Source organism: Eptesicus fuscus, chromosome 1, assembly GCF_027574615.1.
Source record: "Eptesicus fuscus isolate TK198812 chromosome 1, DD_ASM_mEF_20220401, whole genome shotgun sequence".
In the NCBI taxonomy this organism is placed as follows: domain Eukaryota; kingdom Metazoa; phylum Chordata; class Mammalia; order Chiroptera; family Vespertilionidae; genus Eptesicus; species Eptesicus fuscus.
Window position 1 is genome coordinate 102,884,627 of NC_072473.1, and position 27,178 is coordinate 102,911,804.

Sequence of the window (27,178 nt, forward strand, 5' to 3'; positions counted from 1 at the left end):
ATATGAAAATATGTGTTAATCTTCTGTTTATATTATGGGTAAGACTTCCAGTCAACATTAGGCTATCAGTAGTTAAGTTTTGGGCAGTCAAAAGTTATATATATACTAGAGGCCTGGTGCATGAAATTCATGCATGGGGGGGTGTCCCTCAGCCCGGCCTGCACCCTGTCCAATCCAGAACCCTTTGGGGGATGTCTGACTGCTGGTTTAGGCCTGATCCCGACAGTCGGACATCCCTTTCACAATCTGGGACTGCTGGCTCCTAATCGCTCGCCTGCCTGCCTGCCTGATTGCCCTTAACTACCTCTGCCTGCCGGCCTGATTCTCCTAACTGCCCTCCCTTGCTGGCCTGATTGCCCCTAACTGCCCTTCCTTGCTGGCCTGATCGCCCCCAACTGCTCCCCACTGCCGGCCTGATTGCCACCTAACTGCTCACCCCTGCCAGCCTGATTGCCCCTAACCACCTCTGCCTGGGCCCCTGCCACTGTGGCTTTGTCTGGAAGATGTCTGGTCTAATTAGCGTATTACCCTTTTATTAGAATAGATATTTTAGACTACATGGGTGCTTGGGCCACTAATCCTGCATTGTTTAAGGGTCAGCTGTATACTGAACTCAGTGGTGAAATGAATGAGATTATTATTCTTTTCATACCCAGTATGAATTACTACTCATCTTAGGTAAGTCAGCAACTTGTTTTTTTTTTTTTTTTTAATTTCTTTAACCGAGGTGTTTAATCATAAGCAATGGAGAGAAGAGTTGATTCACACAAGTTGCTCAAATAAAATTACAAATCCTTGACTTTGTATAATATCTTTTTGCCTTTTCAAAAGTAGTCACATTTTAAAAAAATATATTTTATTGATTTTTTATAGAGAGGAAGGGAGAGGGATAGAGAGTTAGAAACATCGATGAGAGAGAAACATCGATCAGCTGCCTCCTGCACACCCCCTACTGGGGATGTGCCAGCAACCAAGGTACATGCCCTTGACCGGAATCAAACCTGGGACCCTTGAGTCCGCAGGCCGACACTCTATCCACTGAGCCAAACCAGTTAGGGCAGTAGTCACATTTTTAAAGTAATGTTGATTCTCTTTATTTCCTGATTAAGTACTCCAGGCAGATGTCCTAATTGTCTTGCAGATAGGGAATTACATGGAGGTACACACTTTGGACAGGTTAGGTGAGGTCAAATGGCTAAGTAATAAAAAGAGGCAAGGTTAAATTGAATTTTCATGAATTTCAGTTGGTGCCTTTTCCATCTCCTGCTTTCTATCAATTTCCAAATGAATTGTGGATAGACAAATAAATTCGGTGTTTTTAAGAAAAAGGTAAAATTCCTTTGGAGAGAGTAAATCTACCCTCCATATACTGTTGAGCCCCATCAATGGGGCTAAATGAAGTAAAAGCTATTTTGTATTAATCAAATTGGTTTCTTGTAATAGAGTCTTGTTTTTCCTAAAAGAGAAATATAAGATTCAGTTGTGATCCTATTGATTTAGGGTTAACAGAGGAATACTGACTTGTTTTGGGGAGGTAATGCTCCCCTTTCTGTTTTTCTAGGAATGCTGTGTTAACGGGAGGAATGAACCATGTTCAGCAAAGAGCTGGGCAGTCAGGTTACCTTTATTCTCATAACTGCCAAATTGATGGCACTGGCATAAAGTGGGGGTATAGGTGACGGTAACGTGTAACTGGCTATAGATTATTTTATGTGTTTCTTTTTAACATTTCTGCTTGTGGTAGTTTCTATACCTATACTCAAGATCACATTAATTGTATCTCAACCATTAGTAGCCATTTGGCACTGTTTGTAATAAAGGTAAATGCTGAATACAAACTAATTTCAAGAGCAAAGGCTGGCATTCAGAAAGGATTCTGGTGAAAATTGCCATCGTATAGATAAGTCTGTCTTTGGTATATTATTTTAAATGAGTGCCTATGAAATAATTTTATGATTCAATTTGAAGATCTCAATATGTAGATTCCAAAATACACTATGCAATTAGGTTATACTTCATAATTCATGATAGGAGACAAGATTTTTTTTAGTTACACATTTTGGGGAAATGTTAATTTGGGTGATAATCATATCCATCTTAAAACATTTGCATGTTATGTTCTTTCTAGATTATTATCAGGAAAAAAATTAAAACCTGTAAACTTCCACAAGGCTTAAACACATAACAGACTTAATAAAAAAAAAAAACACCCATAATTGAATTTTAAGTCACAGACCAAGGTAGGACAAGGATCAAGGTGTCAGTTAATACTACCTTCACAAAGATTCTTAGCATTCCACCTTAAAAATCAAACTGAGCAGAGGAGAAAGCCAGTCCCATCAAGCCCTTGGAGAGTCGTTTTTTCTTCTTCCTCCACTCTCAGGACATGCCTGACCATCTTGAGAATTCCAGCATAAACTAATCCATGAGGTTCAATCAGGCTAAGTAATTGGGGATGTGTCAACTCTGAATTACAATGAGCAGCAGGGAAGGATTTGTCAGCTGACTAATCAGGGATAGTGGTTTTCTTATAGTGCTGCCACGGTGGTAATGGAAGCAGCTACAGCTAACGGTAGCTTTGTTTGATAGAGATTTTTGGCTGCCGCTTTTCAATACTACCCAAGAAGCAGCTCATATTTCATCAATGTTTCATTGACAATTGGAAAAGAAGAGTGTTGTTGTGTATAGACGAGATGGCAGAAGCAACTCCCCCGAGAGGCAAGATGAGGTTCAAAAGGAATGCGGTAAGGGCTCTGCCTGCAGTCCTGGAAAGCCTGTTCCCAAGTTCAAGTGCAGGAATGCTGCAGCATGGTGCTATAGCACAAACTGCTGAATGGGGCTTTTAAGGACAGATAAGAGAATCCAGACTTGTATTTGCATGGATTGCATTGATGTGATTTACAGTGATGTTGACATAGGGAAACATAGAATGTAATTTCAAAATCTAAATGTAATCAAGTTTTTATGAGGAAGTACTGTTAGTCATGTTATTTAAGACTGTATAAACAATTTTGAATCGTTTGGCAGAGTAGATTTAAGTCACTAGTTAAAATAACATCTGACAAAAGGATTCAGTCTTTCACCATGGTCAAGTAGAATATGATATAATGGATAAGGTCTGGAGATGACTTCATCAGTATTTAAAAGGAAGTCTTTCCTGGGTGTTACTATATAAGTAAAAAAAAAATGTAAAGGTTAATGATTCAGTCTTTCTGATGTTAATTCTTCCCCAAATTAAAACTTTAAAGATATAGAATTCTAGCAGGTTGACAACTTCTTATTTTTTAAGGAAAAAAGAGTGACTGACTTTTCATTATAGGCTAGAATTTAGAAATCTCTCTTTGCTGATATGTTTCCAACATTTTTCTTCCTAAAATCATACCTTCATTAGCTCACTTGTATACTAAATTCCCAACAAATTTCTAAAGTTATATTTAGATATCTTTGGGGGAAATGCAAAATAAAGCTAGCTTATTTAACAACTAACTGGTTATCAACAGGGTTTAAATGCCCCTCTTTTTCGTTCAAAACTTAAGATAGCATTATTGATATTATTATTTAAAATTTAATCCTTGATCATTAAAAATGCTGAGACAACACACACAAAGAATAAGAAAGTAAAAATCAGACATTAAAAATGACATTTGCAATCAAAAGTAAGATAAGTGAAAAAACAAGTAAGGATTTTGTTACTGATGTGACCATCAGTGGGTGAGTAAATGTGTTATATTCTAAAAATGCTCTTACCACAGAATGCTATTTTACAATTACGGTTTAATATATGAATTTTTATTTTGACAAAATTGTATCTTTAGCTCTACACATGGTTTTGTATTATGGGAATAATAGATTCAGACTTTTAATAGACAATTTATGGTGCACAATAAATGCCTGTGTAGGTGCTTTGCAGTATTGGGTACAACTGACATTAGTACTTTTGTTATCAAACGTAACTGACTTAAGCTTTCAGAAAGTTCCTACATAGTTTATATATATATATATATATATTCTCAGTGCTGAACTTAGTTTCAACCTGCACCCTCTACAATCCAGAAGCTATCAGGGGATGTCCTACTGATGGCTTAGGCCCACTCCCCGTGGTTCTCTGCTCTCTATGGGCCTGGAGGTTTCGCTGCAGCCATGGAGATGAAGCCCCCATGCCCTGCTCTCTGCTTTCTGCTGGCCTCCCCATGCACCATGTGAAAGAAGCCCCAATGCCCTGCAGTGTGCTCTGTCTGCCAGGCTGGGGGCTTTGAGGACACTGACACACTAAGGAAGCCCCCATGCCCTCTTGTCCAGGCTCTGTCTGCAGGGCCTGGGGCTTCCCCGCTGCCGCGGAAGCCGCCATGCCCTGTAGTCCCGGCCTGGCTCTGTTTGCAGGGCCTGGGGCTTCCCCGCTGCCAGGGAAGCCTCCATGCCCTGCTGTTTTGGTTCTGTCTGCAGAGCCTGCAGCTTCCCCGTTGCCAGGGAAGCCGCCATGCCCTGCTGTCCCGGCCGGGCTCTGTCTGAAGGGCCCCGGGGTTCCCCGCTGCCAGGGAACCCACCATGCCCTGCTGTCCTGGCCCGGCTCTGTCTGCAGGGCCTGGGTCTTCCCTGCTGCCGTGGAAGCCGCCATTCCTGCAGTCCCGGCCCGGCTCTGTCTGCAGGGCCTGGGGCTTACCCGCTGCCAGGGAAGCCGCCATTCCCTGCAGTCCCGGCCCGGCTCTGTCTGCAGGGCCTGGGGCTTCCCCGCTGCCAGGGAAGCCGCCATTCCCTGCAGTCCCGGCCCGGCTCTGTCTGCAGGGCCTGGGGCTTCCCCGCTGCCAGGGAAGCCGCCATGCCCTGCAGTCCCGGCCCGGCTCTGTCTGCAGGGCTTGGGGCTTCCCCGCTGCCATGGAAGCCGCCATTCCCTGCAGTCCCGGCCCGGCTCTGTTTGCAGGGCCTGGGGCTTCCCCACTGCCAGGAAAGCCTCCATGCCCTGCTGTCCTGGCTCTTACTGCTGTGTCTGGGGGCAGATCAAAAACCCCTCCGGAGGTGGATCCAGCTTCGTTGTTCCTGCCGACAGGCTGGACACTCCAGCAGTGGAGCTGAGCGGACTGGGTGCCGCCATCTTGTGGCTATGGGGGTCGCCATTTTGTCGCGGAGGTATGGTTAATTTGCATATTACTCTATTATTAGATAGGATATATATCCTACCTAATAATAGACAAATATGCAAATTGACCATACCTCCGACACACCCACAAGCCACACCCACCATCCAATCAGAGCGAGCATGCAAATTAACCCAAACCAAGATGGCTACAGCCACAGAGAGCAAGGTTTCCTAGGTAACAGAGGAAACCAAGCTTTCCACCTGCCCTTGCCAGGCCTAAGCCTCCACTCAAGCTACAAAGTTTCAATTATAGAAGGTAAACAAATTCAAACAAATGGCGGCAGAATGGAGCTTGAGAGAGCAGGCCAGGGTTGCCACCGGCAACAGGGGAAGCAAAGCTTTCCACACACCCTGGCCGGGCCCACCCGCTTAAGGCAACAAAGTTTCAATTATAACCCCAACACAAATGGCTGCTGGCCTAGGAGGGAGTCCCAGGCTTGGCTCCGCTCCAGGCTACAAAATTTCAATTGTAAATAAAGAACGTTATAAACTGATGAACAAAAAGATAGATACAGAGACAGTAAAGCATCAAACAGACTTTCAAATTACAGGGGGAAAGTTAGGGAGAGGTGGGGGAGATAAGAAATCAAATGAAGGACTTGTATGCATGCATATAAGCATAAACAATGGACGCAAAACTCTGGGGGGTGAGGGCATGTATGGGTGTGGGGTGTGGGGGCAATGGTAAGATATGTACACATATAATACCTCAATAAAAAAAATGTCAAAAAAAATTTCCATTGTAGAAGGAAAATAAAGTCCAGATACCAGGGCCTGCACTTGGGTTGCCAGGGGGCGTGGCCAGCCTGCAAACCACCACAGGCCCCTCACTCAGGCTGCCCCATGCCCCAAGGAAACCCCCACCTGATCCAGGACACCCTTTAGGGCAAACCAGCTGGCCCCCACCCCTGTACCAGGCCTCTATCCTATCTAATAAAAGAGTAATGTGCAGATTGATCATCACTGCAACACACAATATAGCTGCCCCCATGTGGTCAAAGATCCTGCACCCATGTGGACACAAGATGGCCACCACAAGATGGCCAGCAGGAGAGGGCAGTTGGGAGGCATCCAGCCTGCAAGGAAGGGCAGTTGAGAAGGACCAGGCCTGCAAGGGAGGGAAGTTGGAGGTGATCAACCCTGCAGGAGAGGGCAGTTAGGGGTGACCAGGCTGGCAGAGGAGGGAAGTTAGGGGCAAACAGGCTGGCAGCATAGTGGTTAGGGGGTGATCAGGCTGGCAGGCAGAAGTGGTTAGGGGCAATCAGGAAGGCAGGCAGGCAAGCAGTTGGGAGCCAGCAGTCCTGGATTGTGAGAGGGATGTCCGACTGCCCATTTAGGGATCCAACTGCCCACCAGGATCGGGCCAAAACGGGCAGTCAGACATCCCTTGAGGGGTCCCATATTGGAGAGGGTACAGGCTGGGCTGAGGGACAACCCCCCTCCGTGCACGAATTTTGTGCACCGGGCCTCTAGTATATCTATAAATATATATACAAATAAATATAGCACAGAAATAATCATTTAAGAGACATATCTAGTACTGTGTTACACACAATATAGGTTACAAAGGTAAATAAATATGGAGTGGCTACTGAACTGAAAGAGTTACCTAGTAGAGTATATATTGTGTAACCGTACCACAGCTTTTTTATCCACTTATCTACTGATAGGCATCTGGGTTGCTTCCAGATCTTGGCTATTGTAAATTATGCTGCTATGAATATATTCTTTCTGAGTGGAGTTTCTGGTTTCTTAGGATATATTCCTAGAAGTGGGATTACTTGGTCAAAGTGATAGGACATGTTCATACAGAACTAATATAAAATAACTTCTAGTTGGCGGGGAAGGCCTCATAAAGGAGATGATATTTGAGCCTTATTCAAAAGCATATGTTTTTATTACCTTTCTTTGTTTCTTCCATTATTCTCTTTTTAAAAAAACTTTTTTTATTGTTTAAAGTATTACATATTAATCCTTTTCCCCCATTGAGCTCTCCCTGCTCATTCCCACCTCCCACCTCCCAGCACATGCCCCTCCCCCCCTACTGACTGTGTCCATGGGTTATGCTTATATGCATGCATATAAGTCCTCTGGTTGATCTCTACCCACCCGTGCCCCCCCCCCCCCCCGCGCCTTCACCCTGAGGTTGGATGGTCTGTTCGATGCTTCTATGTCGCTGGATCTATTTTAGTTCATCTGTTTATGTTCAGGATATTCCACATATGAGTGAGATCATGTGATATTTATCTTTCTCTGATTGGCTTATTTCGCTTAGCATAATGCTTTCCATGTCCATCCATGCTGTTGCAAATGGTAAGAGTTCTTTCTCTTTTTACAGCAGTGTAGTATTCCATTGTATAGATGTACCACAGTTTTTTAATCCACTCATCTGCTGATGGGCACTTAGGCTGTTTCCAAATCATAGCTATGGTGAATTGTGCTGCTATGAACATAGGGGTGCATATGTCCTTTCTGATTGGTGTTTCTGGTTTCTTGGGATATATTCCTAGAAGTGGGATTACTGGGTCGAATGCGAGTTCCATTTTTAACTTTTTGAGGAAATCCCATACTGTTCTCCACAATGGCTGCATCAATCTGCATTCCCACTAGCAGTGCTTGAGGGTTCCTTTTTCTCCGCATCTTCGCCAGCACTTGTCGTTTGTGGATTTGTTGATGATACCCATTCTGACAGGTGTGAGATGGTACCTCATTGTTGTTTGATTTGCATCTCTCAGATGATTAGTCCATTATTCTCTTAAATGAATTAGTTGAAGAGGCCCCTAAGAACAAATATCTTAAAATTAAATTTATTAGGTTAAATCTGAAGCCCAGAATTATAGTGGAAGACATATTTGTTTTGCTTACATGGATAGTGCTTGACCAGAGTGAAAAATCATTTTTTAAAATATATTTTATTGATTTTTTTACAGAGAGGAAGGGAGAGAGATACAGAGTTAGAAACATCAATGAGAGAGAAACATCGATCAGCTGCCTCCTGCACACCCCTTACTGGGGATGTGCCTGCAACCAAGGTACATGCCCTTGACCGGAATCGAACCTGAGACCTTTCAGTCCGCAGGCCGACACTCTATCCACTGAGCCAAACCGGTTTCGGCCAGAGTGAAAAATCTTAAACTCATCTGGTGACACAATGGTTTAACCTTGGAGGATCTCTAGAGTTGGCCTGATTCTGGAGGCTATGATAGGTAGTACCCAAAAGGATGGTACAGTGGATTTAAAGTCCAAAGAGAGAATTAAATTGGTTACTTGTTGGAAATTGTAATGACTGTGGCCAAGTGAGAAGGAGAAGATGAGAATGGATATGTGACAAGAAAGGCAAACCACAAGGAAGGAGTATTTGCAAGTTTTTTGGTGATCTGTAAAGTAACTCATACTTTCTGTACTCTTAAAGTGTGGTGGGGTGGGGTATGGAAGAGTATGGAGGTAAGTAGGTCATGGCCTTGGAAACTCTTCTCTACAGCTTGAGTTATGAAATTTTCCCCAGTCTGTTCTAAACAGATAGTTTGAACCCTATTAAGGTCAAACACATGCCAACAACTCAACATTATGTTATTTATGATATTAGGTTATAACTAGAGGTCTGGTGCATGAATTTCGTGCATGGGGGTGTGTGTCCCTCAGCCCAGCCTGCACCCTCTCCAATCTGGGATCCCTCGAGGGATGTCCGACTGCCCGTTTAGGCCCAATCCCAGTAGGATCGGGTCTAAACGGGCAGTCGGACATCCCTCTCACAATCCAGGACTGCTGGCTCCTAACTGCTCGCCTGCCCGCCTTCCTGATTGCCCCTAACTGCTTCTGCCTGCCAACCTGATCACCCGCTAACCACTCCCCTGCCAGCCTGATTGATGCCTAACTGCTCCCCTGCCAGCCTCTTTGCCCCTAACTGCCCTCCCCTGCAGGCTTGATCGCCCCCAACTGCCCTCCCTTGCAGGCCTGGTCCCTCCCAACTGCCCTCCCCTGCTGACCTGATCGCCCACAACTACCCTCCCTTGCAGACCTGGTCCCTCCCAACTGCCCTGACAGCTTAATTGATGCCTAACTGCTCCCCTGCCAGCCTGTTTGCCCTAACTGTCCTCCCCTGTAGGCCTGGTCCCCCCAACTGCTCTCCCCTGCAGGCCTGGGTCCCCCCATTTGCCCTTCCCTGCAGGCCTGGTCACCCCCAACTTCCCTCCTCTGCCAGCCTGGTCAACTCTAACTGCCCTCCCTTGCAGGCTTGATCGCTACCAACTGCCCTCCCTTGCAGGCCTGGTCCCTCCCAACTGCCCTCCCCTGCTGGCCATCTTGTGGTGGCCATCTTGTGTCCACATGGGGGCAATCATCTTTGACCACATGGGGGCAGCCATCTTGTGTGTTAGTGATGGTCAATTTGCATATTATTCTTTTATTAGATAAGATGAGATAGGATAGAGGCCTGGTGCACGGGTGGGGGCCAGCTGGTTTGCCCTGAAGGGTTTCCCAGATCAGGGTGGGGGTTCTCTTGGAGCGTGGGGCGGCCTGGGTGAGGGGCCTGTGGTGGTTTGCAGGCTGGCCACGCCCCCCAGCGACCCAAGCAGAGTTCCTGGTATCTGGGATTTATTTATCTTCTATAACTGAAACTTGGTAGCCTTTAGTGGAGCCAAGAGTCCTGCTTGCTCCATGGCCACAGCCATTTTTGTTGGAATTTATTTATTTTCTATAATTGAAACTTTGTAGCCTTAAGCTGAGGCCAAGGCAGGCCAGGCCTGCGGAAACTTGGCTTGCTCCATCGCTGGGGGCAACTCAAGCCTCCTGCTCTCTCCAGCTCTGTGACTGCCGCCATTTTTGTTGGGATTTATTTATCTTCTATAATTGAAACTTTGTAGCCTTAAGCGGAGTCCAAGGCAGGCCAGGGCAGGCGGAAAGCTTGGCTTCCTCCATTGCTGGGGAAACCCAAGCCTCCTGCTCTCTCAGTGGCCGCAGCCATCTTGGTTGTGTTAATTTGCATACTTACTCCTGATTGGCTGGTGGGCATGGCTTGTGGGTGTAGTGGAGGTACGGTCAATTTGCATATTACTCTTTTATTAGATAGGATAGTTTTGTTTAGTAGGTTCCATGATATTGGATTGTTTCTAACAATTTGACTGTTAATATTTGTCCCATTTTATAGATGTCAATGTCAAGTCATTCCTAAATGCTAGGCAGCTAGTCTGTGTGTGCATTCAGTCTATGCATTGTTAAGTATATGTCCTGAAAAGTGTTATGTATCCTGAAGAGAGCTTGCCCTTAGGATTCAGGAAAGCCTGAGTACCACTGCTTCCTAGGTGTAATCTTGGGCAAGTTATTGCACCACTGTGCTTCAATTTGCTCATTTGTAAAAACTCTATCATACCTATTTCACTTCAATATTATGCAAGCTAAATAGGGTAATATCTGTAACAAGCCTAGTACATATGTACTAAGCTTTCAGTCAAGGGTCCCCTCTAATTGTTACTGCATTTCCTTATGCTACATATTTTAAAAAGCTATAAGAATGTAAATTGTTTTTATATTAAAGCAACCAAACTTTTATATTATATAAGCCATTTTAGACAATTTTAAATAACTAGAATGACTGAAAAGTGTGCATAGGGTGTATGAATTGCCTCTTTTAGGTACTGCACAAAAGGTACTCTCTCTTGCTGCATTCACAATTATCCCTCTTGCCAGAGACCCTGCCTCCAGACTTCACTGTATAAATTCAATTTCATGACCTATATGCAAGCCGTGTGCAGCGCCTGTTAAACGAGGCAATAGCAACAAGCTGAAGGCACATTTTAGGACCTCTGAGTTCCATGTTGCAGTGCAATGTTAATTTCTACACTTTTGTAGTGAAATGATGTATCGAGTTTATACCTTTTGGTGTTGTTACTGCTGTCCTTACTGCTATAAGGCCATATAACTGGGTGAGCTGAGAGAACACATGAGGAGAAGGGAATAAATCTCTTCTCTTGGAGGGAAAGAGCAGAGAAAGCTAATTATGTGCCCATGAACCTGAAGAACCAGTAAGAACTGCTGTAGAGGGTTGGGCAGGCCATGCACATTGAGTGATCAGAGAAATGGCTCTGAGCTTTATGAAAATGGGCAACATACTCGGTTTTTACTTGAGTGCCTTTAAGCAGTCACATGTTGGAACTCCAAAAAACAATTCCTGCAATAAAGCTAAAAGCAATACTGCTTCTTCTCTCATGCTATTTTTTTTAAAAAGAAATAACAACAAAATAAAACAAGACTGACAGTTGCCCACATCGCTTTCCTATTTTGACAAGTTCTCAAAAATTATTTACAATTTTAAAATCTAGGGTTTGATTTTAGTGAACATAGAAATTGTGCCGTTTCATGTTTATATAACCATACAGATTAGAGATCCTTAAAGCAGCTTACCCAAGAATTTAGGAATGTAGTTTCTCCAAACCAAAATGGGAAAGCTCAATGGATTCGAGATATATTTGCTGTGATTTATATGCATGCATCTGATACTGTTTATGTTATGTGATATGCTATTTGATTACCCATTTAAAAAAATCTTTCTTGTTGGAAGTATTACATATGTGCCCTTTATTTCCCCATTGGCCCCTTCTAGCCTGTCCCCACTTCCTACCCCAGGCCTTCACTACCCTATTGTCTGTATCCATGCGTTATACATATATGCATACAAGTTCTTTGGTTGAACTCTTCCCACCCACCTACCCACCCTGCCTTCTCTCTGAGATTTATCAATTTGTTCCATGCTGCTATGTCTCTGGACCTATTTTGTTCATCAGTTTATTTTGTTTATTAAATTCCACATATGAGTTCGATCATGTGATACTTGTCTTCCTCTGACTGGCTTATTCCACTTAGCATAATACTCTCCAGGTCACTCCATGCTGCTTCAAAGGGTAATAGTTCCTTCTTTTTTACAGCCACTTAGTATATATTATCTAACTGTACCACAGCTTTTTTATCTCCTGATAAGCATCTGGGCTGTTTCCAGATCTTGGCTATCGTAAATTATGCTATTATGAATATATTCTTTCTGAGTGGTGTTTCTGGTTTTTTAGAATATATTCCTAGAATTGGGATCACTTGGTCAAATGGAAGCTCCATATTTAATTTTTTGAGGAAACTCCATACTGTTCTCCACAGTGGCTGCACCAGTCTGCATCCCCACCAGCAGTATACGAAGGTTCCCTTTTCTCCACATCCTAGCCAGCACTTGTTGTTTGTTGATTTGTTGATGATAGCCATTCTGACGGATGTGAAGTAATTGTCCTTTTAATTTGCATCTCTCCTTTTAATTTGCATCTCTCTGATAATTAATGATTTTGAGCACTTTTTCATATGTCTCTTGAGCATCTGTATGTCCACTTTGGAAAAGTGTCTATTTAGGTCCTTTGCCCATTTAAAAAATTATTTTCATTGATTTCAGAGAGGAAGGGAGAGGGAGAGAGAGATAGAAATATCAATGATGAGAGAGAACCATTGGGCATGTGCCCAGACCGAAATAAAAATGTGACCTCCTGGTTCATATGCCGACGCTCAACCACTGAGCCATACCAGCCAGGCCCTTTGCCCATTAAAAAAAAATCTATTATTTTTTATTGATTTCAGAGAGGAAGGGGAGGGAGAGAGATAGAAACATTATTGATGAGAATCATGGATCGGCTGCCTCCTGCACGCCCCCTAGTGGGGATCAAGCCTGCCACCCAGGCATGTGCCCTTGACCGGAATGGAACCTGGGACCCTTCCATCCGCAGGCCAATGCTCTATCCACTGAGCAAAACCGGCCAGAGCCATTTTTTAATCGGATTGTTTGTCTTCCTTTTGTTAAGTTGTATGAGTTCCTTATATCTTTTGGATATTAACCCTTTATCAGATGTATCATTAGCAAATATGTTCTCCCATACGGTGGGCTCCCTTTTCATTTTGTTGATGGTTTCTTTTGCTGTGCAGAAGCTTTTTATTTTGACGTAGTCTTATTTATTTATTTTCTCCTTAGTTTCCCTTGCCCTAGGAGATGTATCCACAAACAGATGTCTTGAGATTTTGCTGCCTGTGGTTTCTTGTAGGATTTTTATGGTTTCACGCCTTACATTTAATTCTTTTATTAATGTTGAGTTTATTCTTGTGTATGGTGTAAGTTGGTTGTCTAGTTTCATTTTTTTTGCATGTAGCTATCCAATGTTCCCAACACCATTTACTAGTATCAAAGAGACTGTCTTGACTCCACTGTATGTTCTTGCCTCCTTTGTCAAATATTAATTGAGCATAATGGCTTGGGTCAGTTTCTGGGGTTTCTTTTCTGTTTCATTGATCTATATGCCTATTCTTGTGCCAGTACCAGGCTGTTTTGATTACAGTGGCTTTGTATTATAGCTTGATATTTATATTGTGATCCTTCCAACTTTGTTCTTATTTCTGAAGATTGCTCCAGCTGTTCAGGGTATTTTTTGGTTCCATATAAATTTTGGAGTATTTGTTCTAAATCTGTGAAATATGCTGTTGGTATATTAATAGGGATTACATTGAAACTGTTAGATTGCTTTGGAGAGTATGGACATTTTAATGATGTTAATTCTACAAATTCATGAACACAGCATATTCTTCTACTTGTTTATATCTTCCTCTATCTCTTTTTTCAACGTCCTGTAGTTTTCCGAGTACAAGTCTTTTATCTCCTTGGTTAAGTTTATTCCTAGGTATCTTAATGTTTTTGTTGCAGTAGTTAATGGGATTATTTTTTTGTTTCTCTTTCTGAGAATTCATTATTGGTGTATAAAAATGTGCTAGATTTCTAGGTGTTAATTTTATATCCTGCTACATTGCCAAATTCGTTTATTAAATCTAGTAGTTTTTTTGGTGGAATCGTTAAGTTTTCTATGTACAGTATCATTTCATCTTCAAATAATGCGAGTTTTACTTTATCCTTTCCAATTTGGATGCCTTTTATGTTTTCTTCTTGTCTGATCACCGTGGCTAAGACTTGCAGTTTGTTGAATAAAAGTGGTGAAGATGGACACCACTATCTTGTTTCTATTCTTAGGGGAAATGGTTTTAGTTTTTGACCATTGAGTATGATGTTGGTTGTAAGTTTGACATATATGACCTTTATTATGTTGAGGTATAATCCCTCTATTCCCACTTAGCTGAGAATTTTTATAAAAAAGGGTGTTGCATTTTGTTAAATGCTTAATTTCTGCATCTATAAGATCATGTGATTTTTAAAAATATATATATATTTTATTGATTTTTTTACAGAGAGGAAGGGATGGAGAGTTAGAAACATCGATGAGAGAGAAACATCAATCAGCTGCCTCTTGCACACTCCCTACTAGTGATGTACCCGCAACCAAGGTACATGCCCTTGACCGGAATCGAACCTGGGACACCCTTGAGTCTGCAGGCCGATGCTCTATCTACTGAGCCAAACCGGTTAGGGCAGATCATGTGATTTTTGTCTTTCAGTTTGTTTATGTGGTATGTCATGTTCATTTTTTTTCTTTATATTTCTTTATTGATTAAGGTGTCACATATTTGTCCTCATCCCCCCATTCCCATCCCACCCCTCTCCCCATGCATGCCCCAATCCCCAGTTGAACTTAACCGTTGGATAGGCTCATATGCATGCACACAAGTCCTTTGGTTGAACTCTCCCCCTCCCCCCACCCTCCCCTATCCTCCCTCTGAGGCCCGATAGTCCGATCGATGCCTCCTTGCTTCTGGTTCTGTTCTTGTTCCTCAGTCTTGTTCCTCTGTTCTTGTTCCAGTAGTTCCTTATGTGTACATGTCAGCACTGACCCCTCAGCTCTGGATGGTGGACAAATGGTGGTAATGGAGGTCCGACTCCCTCTGGTTTGGTCTCGGCCGAACCCAGGGGCACGGCGTCACCCGGATTAAGGGGCACGTGGCCTCACCCATACCCAAGGGGCGCGTAGTCTCACCCGGGCCTGGGACCCAGCCTCACCCGGATGGATCCAGGGGCGCATGGCCTCACCCGGACCCAGGATCTGGCTTCACCCGTACCCAGGGACGCTTGGCCTCTCCCAGACCCAGGGGCACGTGGCCTCACCCGGGCTTAGTTGCACAAGGCCTCATCCGGATCCAGAGACACATGGTCTCACCTGGACCCAGGGATGCTTGGGCTCACCCGGGCCTAGGTGCACGAGGCCTCACCCGGATCCAGGGACACATGGTCTCACCCGGACCCAGGGACGCTTGGCCTCTCCCAGACCCAGGGCCACTTGGGCTCACCCGGGCCTAGGTGCACGAGGCCTCACCCGGATCCTGGGACACATGGTCTCACCCGGACCCAGGGACGCTTGGCCTCTCCCAGACCCAGGGCCACTTGGGCTCACCCGGGCCTAGGTGCACGAGGCCTCATCCGGATCCAGGGACACATGGTCTCACCCAGACCCAGGGACGCTTGGCCTCTCCCAGACCCAGGGCCACTTGGGCTCACCCGGGCCTAGATGCACGAGGCCTCATCCAGATCCAGGGACGCATGGTCTCACCCGGACCCAGGCACGCTTGGCCTCTCCCAGACCCAGGGGCACGTGGCCTCACCCGGGCCTAGGTGCACGAGGTCTCACCCGGATCCAGGGACACATGGTCTCACCCGGACCCAGGGACGCTTGGCCTCTCCCAGACCCAGGGCCACTTGGGCTCACCCGGGCCTAGGTGCACGAGGCCTCACCCGGATCCAGGGACACATGGTCTCGCCTGGACCCAGGGGTGTGTGGGCTCTCCCAGACCCAGGGGCGCTTGGCCTCGCCCGGGCACGGGATCCAGCGTCATCCGGGTCCAGGGGCACATGGCCTCACCCGGACCCGGAGTCCGGCCTCACCTGGACCCAGGGGCATGTGGCCTCACCTAGACCCAGGGACGTGAGGCCTCACTTATACCCAGAGGCGTGTGACCACACCCTAGCCCAGAGGCGCGCAACCCCGCCCGCACCCGGGTCTCAGCGGGGCCCCGTCTTCCCGATCCCAATTCCTGCTGGTCAATCCCCCCTCAGCAATTCCCCTGGCCATCCTTCCAGAGCTCTAGTATGGCTGCTGCAGAACTCGTTGGGCGGCGGCTCGGCGAAGCTCTGGTGCGCCCGGTGCATGGCGGTGGGCCGGTCTGGCGTCGCTGCGTCGGCCCTTGGGTCTCCATCGGTGGCCGGTTGCCGAGCATGCGCACCTGGCCGCTTCCGGGGCGTTGAGATTCTTGACGGACTCAGAGGTCAGCAAGCGCGGAGTCTCCCATCCCATGTCTCATAGGGGCTCGTCTGTCCGTGCTTGGCTGCCAGTGGAGCCGTCCCCTCAGCCGGAGACCGCCGGGGGAACTGCGCCGAGCACGTTCCAGGCCGCTGTTGTATCGCCTGAGCCATAGTTCTTTTGTGTCGCCTGAGCCGTAGTTCTTAAAGTGTGGTCTTTGGGTCACCGGCATCAGCATCATCCCACATACCCCTCTTTTATTCTAGTTGTAGAGCATCTACTCAGCCAGCCCTATGGTGGTCTTGGATGGTGTCTGCTCTGCTCTCTTGTCGTAGTCTCAAAGTTGTTGTGGTAGGCAACAATCAGGCTTCCGCCCTATGCCTCCATCTTGGTCCTCCTTTGTATAGTTAAGTCTTGATTGTTGTTGGTGTCACTGGGGGGGCTCTCTTTGTCTATAAAGGAAGAGTTGCTGTGCAGGAGACACGTTCATGGGCCGGGTCTTGGTGCAGCAAAGCTTTGGCGCTCACTGAATATTCCTGTTGAATGTGTCCCTTATGCACGTGGTTGAAATCTGGTGTCATCTCCCACAGACCACTAGATGCCCTCGTTTCTGGGTCTCCAATGGGGTGTAGATCAGCTACTGCCTTAGGCACTCAGCAAGGATTACAGCAAAAACTGTAGTTTCTTCCTCCTGTCTGAGTGGCCCTGGAGCAGTCTGACTAGAACAGCAGTTCATCTGGTCCGCTGCCAGAGAGCAGGCCACCCACATGCATAAGCCGTTGCTTGGGGCGCAGGTGTGCCTGCAAGACTTGCGGGGCAGGTCTTCAAAATGTGCGGGGCGGGTCCCAGGGCGGGGCGGGGTCTCAGGGCTCCAACAGGCCATGGTGCGGCGAGCCGCGATGGCTGTGAGTCTGATCCTTCTGCCTTCCACGTATCTAAGTCCCCTCGTTCCGCACTCCAGCGCAGCAAACACTGATTGCTGGGTGCACCTCTGCAAGAGTCCCGCCTCTCCCCGCAGGCATCTGGGTCTCCCGCGGTTCGCCAGAAGATGGATTTCAGGGTGATGGAGAGCTAATCTCCCCTAGGTTTGGAACAAAAGCCCCTTTCCCCCGCCACCAGCCAGACCCACGCGCCTCCACACCTCATCCCCTCCGATTTCGCTGGGTGCGAGGCAACAGAACAGCCTTTAACCTCCGCCGCCATCTTTTTCAAACTTCCCAATTTGTACTTCTTAATCCCTTCATTTCAGTCAACTCTACTGAAGTCTAGCGCCACCGGGAGGTGCACGGAAAGGGCGCCCGGGCCTCCGTCCGGTGCGCGGTGCGCGCGTCCCGCAGAACCAGGCACGCGAGGGCCACGCGGCGGGGACGGGAGCTGGGCGGCCGCCGAGCTCCAGGCACCGCCATCGCCGCGTTCCGGGCGTCGCCGCCGCGGCGTCCCCCCAATTTGTACTTCTTAATCCCTTGAATTCAGTCAACTCTACTGAAGTCTAGCGCCGCCGGGAGGTGCACGGAGAGGGCGCCCGGGCCTCCGTCCGGTGTGCGGGGCGCGCGGCCCGCGGCACCAGGCGCGCGGGGGCTGCGCGGCGGGGACGGGTGCTGGGAGGCCGCCGGGCTCCGGGCGCCGCCGCTGTGGCGGTGTCCCCAGCGTCCCGGGCCGGGCGGCCTGCGGGGGCGGCGGAGTTGCGAAAGTGAGTGAGTTTCCCAGGGTTTCGCCCGGAATGGGGTTCAGTGCAATCGGAGCCGGCGCTCAGCGCACTCCGGTGCCTTTATCTCCTTCCTGCCAGTGAACGCCGGCCAGGTCATCAGCCGCCCCTTCCTCTCCGGTTCCATCCTCCCCGCAGGCGCGAGTGCTCGTGTCTCCGCCCGTTTCTCCATACCTTAGGCTTTTAAGGCTTCCCCGACTGTCCCCGTGGCCTTCTCCTTCCCCCCAGCTGTGGGCATTTCAGTCCACCAACTTTCCTGTGGTTCTGGACGATGTCCTTTCTGACCTCTAGTTGTATTTTTGAAATTGTTGTGCCCGGCTGCAGGTTAGGTGTTTAACCTATGGCGCCATCTTGGTTCCTCCTCATTTTTTTTTTTGTGTGGATATTATACCCGCCTTGCATTCTTTGAATGAATCCCACTTGGTCATGGTGTATGATCTTCTTATTATATTGTTGGATCTGATTTGTTAATATTTTGTGTAGGATTTTAGCTTCTATGTTCATCAGGGATATTGGCCTGTAATTTTCTTTGTAGTGTTTTTATCTGGTTTTGGAATTAGGATAATGCTGGCATCATGCTTTGATTGCTCATTTGAATACTAGCTTTAAAATAGATTATCTTGAAGCTTTTAGTTATGTAAATATCTGAATATAGAGGAAAAGTACTGTCTCTCTATACCTATCTGCAAACACATCTTGAATCCATATGGCCTTTCAGGTTAAAATTTCTCAAGATTTCTCTATTTCCTCCAGATTCTCACAGCCAGTGATCACAGTCAGAAAAGTGTACATGTTGATATTGGCATATGTTCAGATATATGAAACTTTAGTTTAGAATTTACAGACTAGTAACCCATAGATGTGTTTTGTTTAGACCATATAATATTTGTGTTTATTAATGTTTTTACAAACTTTCAATTTGTTTCCCATCTTTAAAAATCTTGGGAGTTTCACAGAGAAATCTAGATTTCTTTGAAAATACAACTTTTTATGGGCTTTTAATGATAATTAAGTCACTAAACATTTTGAAGGAATTAAAGAAGAAGGCTGTATAATAAACTAATCAGAAAGTTTTACTTAAGAATGATCTGATTAGAATTAGAATTACCTTTAGAAACATTTTACACAGCTGTCAATGTTTGGGATAAACTACTTTATCAAATAGCAACAATAACTGATTTAATAAACAATAACTGATTTAATAAACATTGAACTTTGACTTAGGAGCAGGTGTATACTTCCAAACCCCACTGAAACTCCTCCCTGTGGTTTTTGTGGATCGTGGTTCTCCTCTCTTCTGTGTACTTTGTTCCCTGCTATGTGATCAGCAGTCCCTGGACCTGGCTGCTGGGACAGCCTTGTTCTCCTAGGAATGGCAGGGTAGAGACCAGGGCCTTACCTCAGGTGGAGGGTTGTCACATGGCCTTCTCTGTTCTCATAGTATCCTCCACCCCAATTTTGGAAGAGGGTGAGAATTTTAGGCTTTAAGTTGGTCATCCATATGTCTTGTATCCACAGATGTCCTATTCAATACCAGAGAATATGACATTAAAGAAAGTCAAAGAGAAGATGCAACCACATTAACCTAGAATCCATGAAAGAATAAAAGTAATTTTGCTTTAAGTGTTGGCAAAAGTAGGGTACTTTCAATTCCATTGAAGTGTGAAAAAATAAGCTGGATCAAAGCAGGTAAGTATAATAATAATACTAGTAATTTACCCATGTGAAGGAGAAGGAAAAACTTCTAAAGTGAATGGGATAGAAATAGAATCAGTGTTCTCAATCTAAAAATAGGCCCAGAATTCTCACAAATCCCTTGTCAGCATCTCTCTTTAAGGAAGACTTTATCCATATTCCAGTGTATTTCTACCTAAACTTGCTTGTCCTAGGTCTAAGAATCCAAAGTAAATTATCTTATTAAATATTTTGAGAATTTAAAAGTACTTTTATATTCACTATTTTAATTCTTACAATAATTGTGGCAAGTGTGTACCATTCTTAAAATAAAATAAAACATATATTATATACATAATAGAGTTTAGAATGTACATTATCATTGGAACTCTCTGTATCTACTTTTTCTCTATAAAAGTTGGCTTTGAAGCTTTCCTGAGCAGCAGGGGTCATGAGTACCAGTAGTTCTTAAAGTTTCCTTTCCTCAGCACTAATTTGAAAAACCCTAGGATAGGACTTTGGTCCTGCTTACATCAAATTTTCATCCCACTACTAATCATTGGGTATTGGAAGAACAAGATCATGTTGAAAGATAACAGTTTTTATTAGGAACTAATATTGAGAATAGTAATAGGTTTTTTTTAGTTTGTTTGGGGTGCTATAGCAGAATTCCATAGATTGGGTGGCTTTTAAATAGAAATTTCTCATAGTTCTAGAAGCTGGAAGTACAGATTCTGTGTCTGGTGACAGCCCACTTCTGGTTCATAGGTCTTTTCTCTGTGTCCCCATATGGGCAGAAGGGGTGAGGGATCTCTTTGGGGTCCCCTTTAAAATATTTTTATTGATTTCAGAGAGGAAGGGAGAGGGAGGGAGAGATAGAAAATCAACAATGAGCAAGTATCATTGATTGGCTGCCTCCTGCACTCCCCACACTGGGAATAAAGCCCGCAACCCTGACTGGGAATCGAACCATGACCTCCAGGTTAATAGGTCCATGCTCAACCACTGAGCCATGCTGGTTGGGCTCTTTGGGGTCCCTTTTATAAGAGTACTAATCCCATTCATGAGGGTTCCAGCCTCATGCCCTAATCACCTCCCAAAGGCCCCACCTCCAAATTTCATCACTTTGGGGCTTGTTTTATCATGTGAATTTGGGGGAAACATAAACATTCAGTATATAGCAGAGGGGAAGAAGTTTCTCATGAAGGGAGAGGGTAGCAGAGACATGGCCACCTGGAGGACTCACCAGTTGGCCAGCCATCCCAATTTGTGTCTATTATCATTGTTTAAATTATTGATTTAATTTTGTGCTCTTTTACTTACTTTTATGACACTCAGTTCTCTTTCCCTCTAGTTCTCATTGCCACTTAATTGTTTTATGTTTTATCACCACTTCAAATTGAATTTTTAAAATCTCCCATTTTAAATGTCATTTCCCTAAGAGGTTAGGTCTTATACCTCAGTGAAAATTATTCTTTTTTTTAATAGACTTGATTTTTTTAGAGCAAACTGAGCAGAAAGTATAGTGTTCCCATTACCTCTGCCCCACAATATCTTAATGAGTTTTGTTTCATAGTTTTGTTTAATTACCAATATTTCAACATGCCTGAAATATTATTGTATTTTAAACATTCTTGACATATTTTGCTTTATTAGGCTTTAATCTGTTGTTTTGAGGCTGATTCCACTCTGCATTCCCAGTCTGCACTTCTTTCACTCCTTCCTTATACACACATTTGCTGATGCACATCATCTGGATGTTCTGCTGGCCCTTCCAACTCAACATGTCCATAAATGGGAATCAGTATATTATTCCCCTCTTAAAACCTGTTTCTCTTGTGTTCCTTACATCAGTGATGGTTATACCATTCACTCAGTTACTCAAGCCAGAAATCTGGAGACTGATTTCCTAGTTTTTCCTTTCTTATCAGACACATTCAATCATCATGTCTTGCAGATTGTATCTCCCAAATTCTACCCTTAGCCCTGTTATTGTTGCCCCAGTTCAGGAATTCCTTATCCCTGGCTTCCTAGCTCACTTGCTTTCAGTCTTGTTCAAATTCAGACCACAAACCAGAGTGATACCCCCTAAAATGAAAACCTCTTAAAGTCTCCCCTTGCTTCCAGAAGAAAACTGACCTGGCTCCTGCCCATCCTTTTAGCACCCTTTTAGCACTTCTCCCATTGCTACACCCAAGCATTACTTTGCTTTAGCTTTTCTGATTGGAAACTCTTGAATGAATGGGGTAGTATAGTGATTACAAGCACAGACTCAGGTGCAAATTAATGCTTCACCAGCTGGGTCAAGTTTTACTTAAACTTTCTGAACCTCACTTTCTTTATTTTTAAAAGAGGATAGCGTAACTACTTCAAATGATTATTATTAAGAGGAACTATGATAATATTGGCAGAAATACTTGGCATTTAGTAAGCATTTGATATGTGGTGGTTTACTATTATCATTCTATACTAGTCCATCCCTCACTAATTTTGCATAGTTCCCTCCTTGTCTTTTGTGTGGTTTCGTTTAGCAATTACTTTTTGACCACCCACTATGTGTTAGTATTCTAAAAGCTGAGGAAACTTTGAAGCACCAGATTGACAGTCTGTTGTTCCAATTAATTCCTTCTTATGCTTAGAAACCTTTCTTGACATTACTAGGTATGGGATGCTCTGTAGTACCACTTCCTGTTGTATATTATTCTAATTCTTTTGTTTTGATTATCAACTTATCATGCTATAGAGCTAATGGTTATTAATGGGCTTCACTATTAGATTGTCATTTTCTTGCAAGAAGGGTGTGAACTGTATTTTATTAATTTGTGCACACAGAATGCTAACAGTGCCTGATATTTATTCATTTAAATACACGGAGTTGGACACATGGAGATATTCAGTGAATGTTGCTTGAATATAAATAAAAATTTGAGTTAATAATATACTTTTCTTCTATTGTTTACTACAAGTGTACATTATTTTATCTCTGTTTGACTTTTAGGGCTACCCTAGGAACCTGCCTCCTAACTCTGTCTTACATGAAATAAATGCAATTTGAGTACAAATAACTAACTTTAAAATGAAGCTTAAGAGTTTAATTCTTTGTAACTTGGGACTTACTTTAGTGTGAGAAAATTTCATGCCTTGAGTATTGCAAAGATCTGAACCTGATAATCTCACATTGGTTTTATTTTTATTTTCATGTTTTTAGATTTTATCAACATCCATTTTTAAAGTTTGCCCTTTTAGTGGCTTTTGTAACTTTAAAATTTGTTTCCTTTCATTACAATTTGATGATATGTGCTCAGCTGAGTACATGTTTTGACAATTTTTTTCTTTCTTTGCTGTGTTCTTTCTTTCTATAGGCTTCCTTCCCTGGAAACTTACACTTGATATTGGTTCTACGTCCAACCAGTTTTCTTCAACGAACTTTCACAGACATTGGATTTCGATTTAGTCAGGAAGATTTCATGCTCAAACTACCGGTAAGAGTATGTTTTAAAAAATGTGTTGTTCCTTTTATTCTCATGAAGATATTGTACCATGCTGTTGATGTTTTATATGTGCTCATGAAGAATTTAAAAGAAATAGAATTTATCTTCCAAAAATGTAAATTTAAAAAGCCTGAAAGTCATATGCTTCTACTGTTAAAGGAATAGATTAATGAATTTTTAATAGGGCAATTCCTTTTTAAAAAGATATATGTCACATGTTACATATACAGGGTGGGGCAAAAGTAGGTTTATAGTTATGAATACAGAGTTCATTATTGTATTGTTTATTAATTATTGTCTTATTTTTCATACAAATAACAGTAAACCTACTTTTGCCCTACTCTGTATGTGTGCATAAAATCAAGGCATTTCATTTTAGAAAATAATGAGTATGTGTTTTATGTTTTTGAACTTACATCCTGAGCTAGTTCAGAATATTATGTATTTGTTTTTAGAACAGATATTTTTATATGTTTTTAGGGCTAGGAATAGAATGCTCATAAATTTTGATATTTTTGCAAAGTTTAGTCTCTCCTGATAAATTATAACTGACTACATAAAGTCCTTTTGTTTTGTGGCAGGCATAACATTCTTTCAGAAGGTGGACCATTAGATCAAGGAGAATCAGGTGTTTGGGTTTTTATGGAAATTAATTTTGATTTACAGATAAATGTTTTGTAAATGAAAACTGTTATTACCTGAAGAAGGTAGTGCTGCATACATGTGTGGGGAGTATACAGGAGAGAGTTTTTAGAATCATTTATAAAAGATAAATTTCTTCTAACTGAATGCTAAAGTTCATTATACAGTTGAATGGAGGGATGCCACAAAAGGCAGTTAACAGTATCTTTCTTGCTTATTTATATAGGTTGTTATGCTGAGCTCAGTTAGTGATTTGCTGACATACATTGATGACAAGCAATTAACCCCTGAGTTAGGCGGCACCTTGCAGTACTGCCACAGTGAATGGATCATCTTCAGAAATGTATGTTTCTTTTGCCCTTATTGTAGAGCCTGTAGTTCATGTGAGCTTTTAAACCTAGTGCTAGAGTTCTTTTCCTCTTTGGGAAAAACAGACTTCTGGGGCCCCTATTTTTTTTAAAAAAACATATATAAGTCAATATCTTGATTTTCTTCTATAGGAAATACCTAGAAATGATGAAGAATCACTAAGGATGGCAGTTGATGGAGAGGCCTAGGAAATAAGGAGGTCTTCCTCTGTTCACCCCCTCTGTGGCCATTTAGTAACTTGAAGAAACAAAGGGTTGAGATTCAAATCATAGCACTGATGATTTTTAGCTGTGTCACCTTGCACAAGTTATATAACCTCTCTGAATCTCAGTTTTCCCAGTTGTAAAATGGGAATAATACTTTAACTCATAGGGATATTGGGAAGATTAAATGAAATAACAATTGTAAAATGTTTAGTATGGGGCCTGGCATATGGTGAGCCCTCAAAAAAAAAAATACAGAACATGTCCTGGCCAGGTGGCTCAGTTGGTTGGAGCATTGTCCTGTACACCAATATGGTTCGATTCCCAGTCAGGGTGCATGCCTAGTTTGTGGGTTTTATCCTCAGTCAGGGAGTGTACGAGAGGCAACCGATCCAATGTCTCTGTCTCTGCCTGTCTGTGTCTCTCTCTCCCATTCTCTCCCTCCCTTCCTCTCTCTAAACATATCCTTGGGTGAAGACTAAAAAATGCAAATCATATTGTGAATCTTACCATCCTAATAGTGCTTCTAAGGCAGTTATATTTGTAGCAAAGACTCCTTCTGTTCCAGAAGTTTACAAATAGGCAAAGGCCTGGCACCTCACAGGGGGGGTGAGTTTGTGGTCTAAGAATCTTTACTCCAAATCCCAGAAACACAGGAACCTTCTGAAGGATGTAATTAAATGATGTTTAATTAAACCAGAGCTCTATTTTCCTCATGTTTATTCTTCATTCAATGGTCCTAGTCATTCATATGAAGGTATATTGTGAAAATTAGCAGTGCTAGCCTTTAACTGAAAACGCTATAAATAAGAAAAGCAGATACCTTGAGCTGTGTGGTAAACTTGGGATTTATATGGTCTCTATACGTTGTCCTTCTTTCTCTGAGTAATTGATTTGGAAACAAAATAAATAACAAAATCTTACTTGACATTTTAGGGCAATAGAACCTGAAATGAATTGCTGTGAGTAGATGTTCCCTCATCACCTCATTCTATCACCTTGCTGGGAATGCTAATATTTGTTCATAAACTATAATAAATATAAAGTGACTTTGATATTCTCATCTATCTTCAGAAGTAAAGCTATTATAAAGTGATTTTACAATTACAGAGTTTACTGGAATAAGGAAAAAACTATTTTTCAAGGTCATAAAACAAATTACTCAGTACATGACATCTTTAAGAAATAGTTTTCATTGGTGTCTAAGAAATGAGTACAGAAATTGAGATAAAAGGCATTCAAGAAGACTCTTCTCCTGACTATAGATTTTGGAGGCTTAGATGCAAAGTTAGTTAATTGTCAAGGGCAATACCAACTTTCCTTAGCAGAGGAGAGTTTGTAGTTTATGCGTTTGCTCTCAGACCTAAATAAAAGTGAATACAATTACTGACCCAGCTTTTGATATGTTGGCAGAGTTTCCACAGAATTAAAAGAATCACTGGTTCTTTGCAGGCTATAGAAAATTTTGCCCTCACAGTGAAAGATATGGCTCAAATGTTACAATCCTTTGGAACCGAGCTAGCTGAGACAGACCTACCAGAAGATATTCCTTCAATAGAAGAAATTCTTGCAATTCGTGCTGAAAAGTATCACCTGTTGAAGGTATGTCTGATAGAGGAGATGAACAAATGTTTTCCATGGTCTTTTTCTAGAGAGATGTTCAGTGTGTCCATTTCACACTGATTAGTGGGTAGGAAGACAACTAATTGTCTTCCTACCCACTATTATAGTATAAAGCACACTAATAAAAATAAGAATACAAGAGGAGAATGTTCTGGATATGTTGAATGTAAATGTCCCCTTTGTAAATCATGTGTTCTCTTGATAAATTGTTTATTTGTAAATTGAATAGTTTATAAATGCTCTGCAGTCATTTTTGTTACTACATATTCTTTATCCTGTGAAAAGGCACCACTCTCATTTGGAAAGTTAGAGTGAGTATCAGTAGGCACACCCCTTGCCACAGGTAGGATGTAAACTTTCTCTTCCATAGAGTATTAGTTCTTGATGTTTTCTAAAATAACTAAGAAGTTGATTTAGCTCTCCTACCCAGTTGTCTGGAGTGTTGGGTTGTGAAGGTTTCTGAGTCACCAAGTACTTTAAATTCACTTTTCCCAAAAAGTTTATGAATGATCTGAACAAGCACTAGGCTTCCATGTAGAATTCATGTTCTTCATATGATAATAGGCTAGTTGAGGTACTGAATCACAATCTAAAAGCAAAACTGTTCAAGGAAAAAATGCTCTGTCTCTCAAATGCTGTGTGGTTGGGTAATTTGCTTACCCTTTCAAAGTTTCAGTTTTTTCATATGTACAATGAGGTTGATGACGACACATGCATACCTTGTAGAGCTGTTGTGAGAATGAAATGAAGTAAAGTACATGATTTATGTATTATAGTGTTTGGCACATAGTTGGCAATATCTCTTAAAATTTATGTTCTTATTAGAGGCCCAGTACATGAAAATCAGGCATGGGTAGGGTCCCTAGCAGCTGCTTGCTGCCAGCTGGGGCCTTCCTTCATTCCGTGCCCCTCACACCCCCGCCATGGTCAGCACACATCATAGCGAGCAATCGAACTCCCGGTTGAACTCCTGAGGGGACACTTTGCATATTAGGCTTTTATATATATAGATTCATATTGATGGTGGTGTCATGGAACATGTTTCCACAAAAATACATGTACACCCCAATTTTTTGATCTCCTGAAGGAAGTCATAATTACTCTTACATGCCTGAAGAATCCACTGTCCAAGGTTAAAACCT

At 43.3% G+C, this 27,178-nt stretch overlaps 1 protein-coding gene across 1 annotated transcript in view; it reads left to right on the forward strand.

Moving 5' to 3' along the window:
- Positions 1–27,178, forward strand: part of MCF2 (MCF.2 cell line derived transforming sequence) — a 137,615-nt gene that overhangs the window by 52,077 nt on the left and 58,360 nt on the right. The window contains 3 exon segments of the mRNA XM_054719734.1: positions 23,071–23,190; positions 24,068–24,184; positions 25,866–26,015. Coding sequence (XP_054575709.1) covers positions 23,071–23,190; positions 24,068–24,184; positions 25,866–26,015 — 387 coding nt within the window.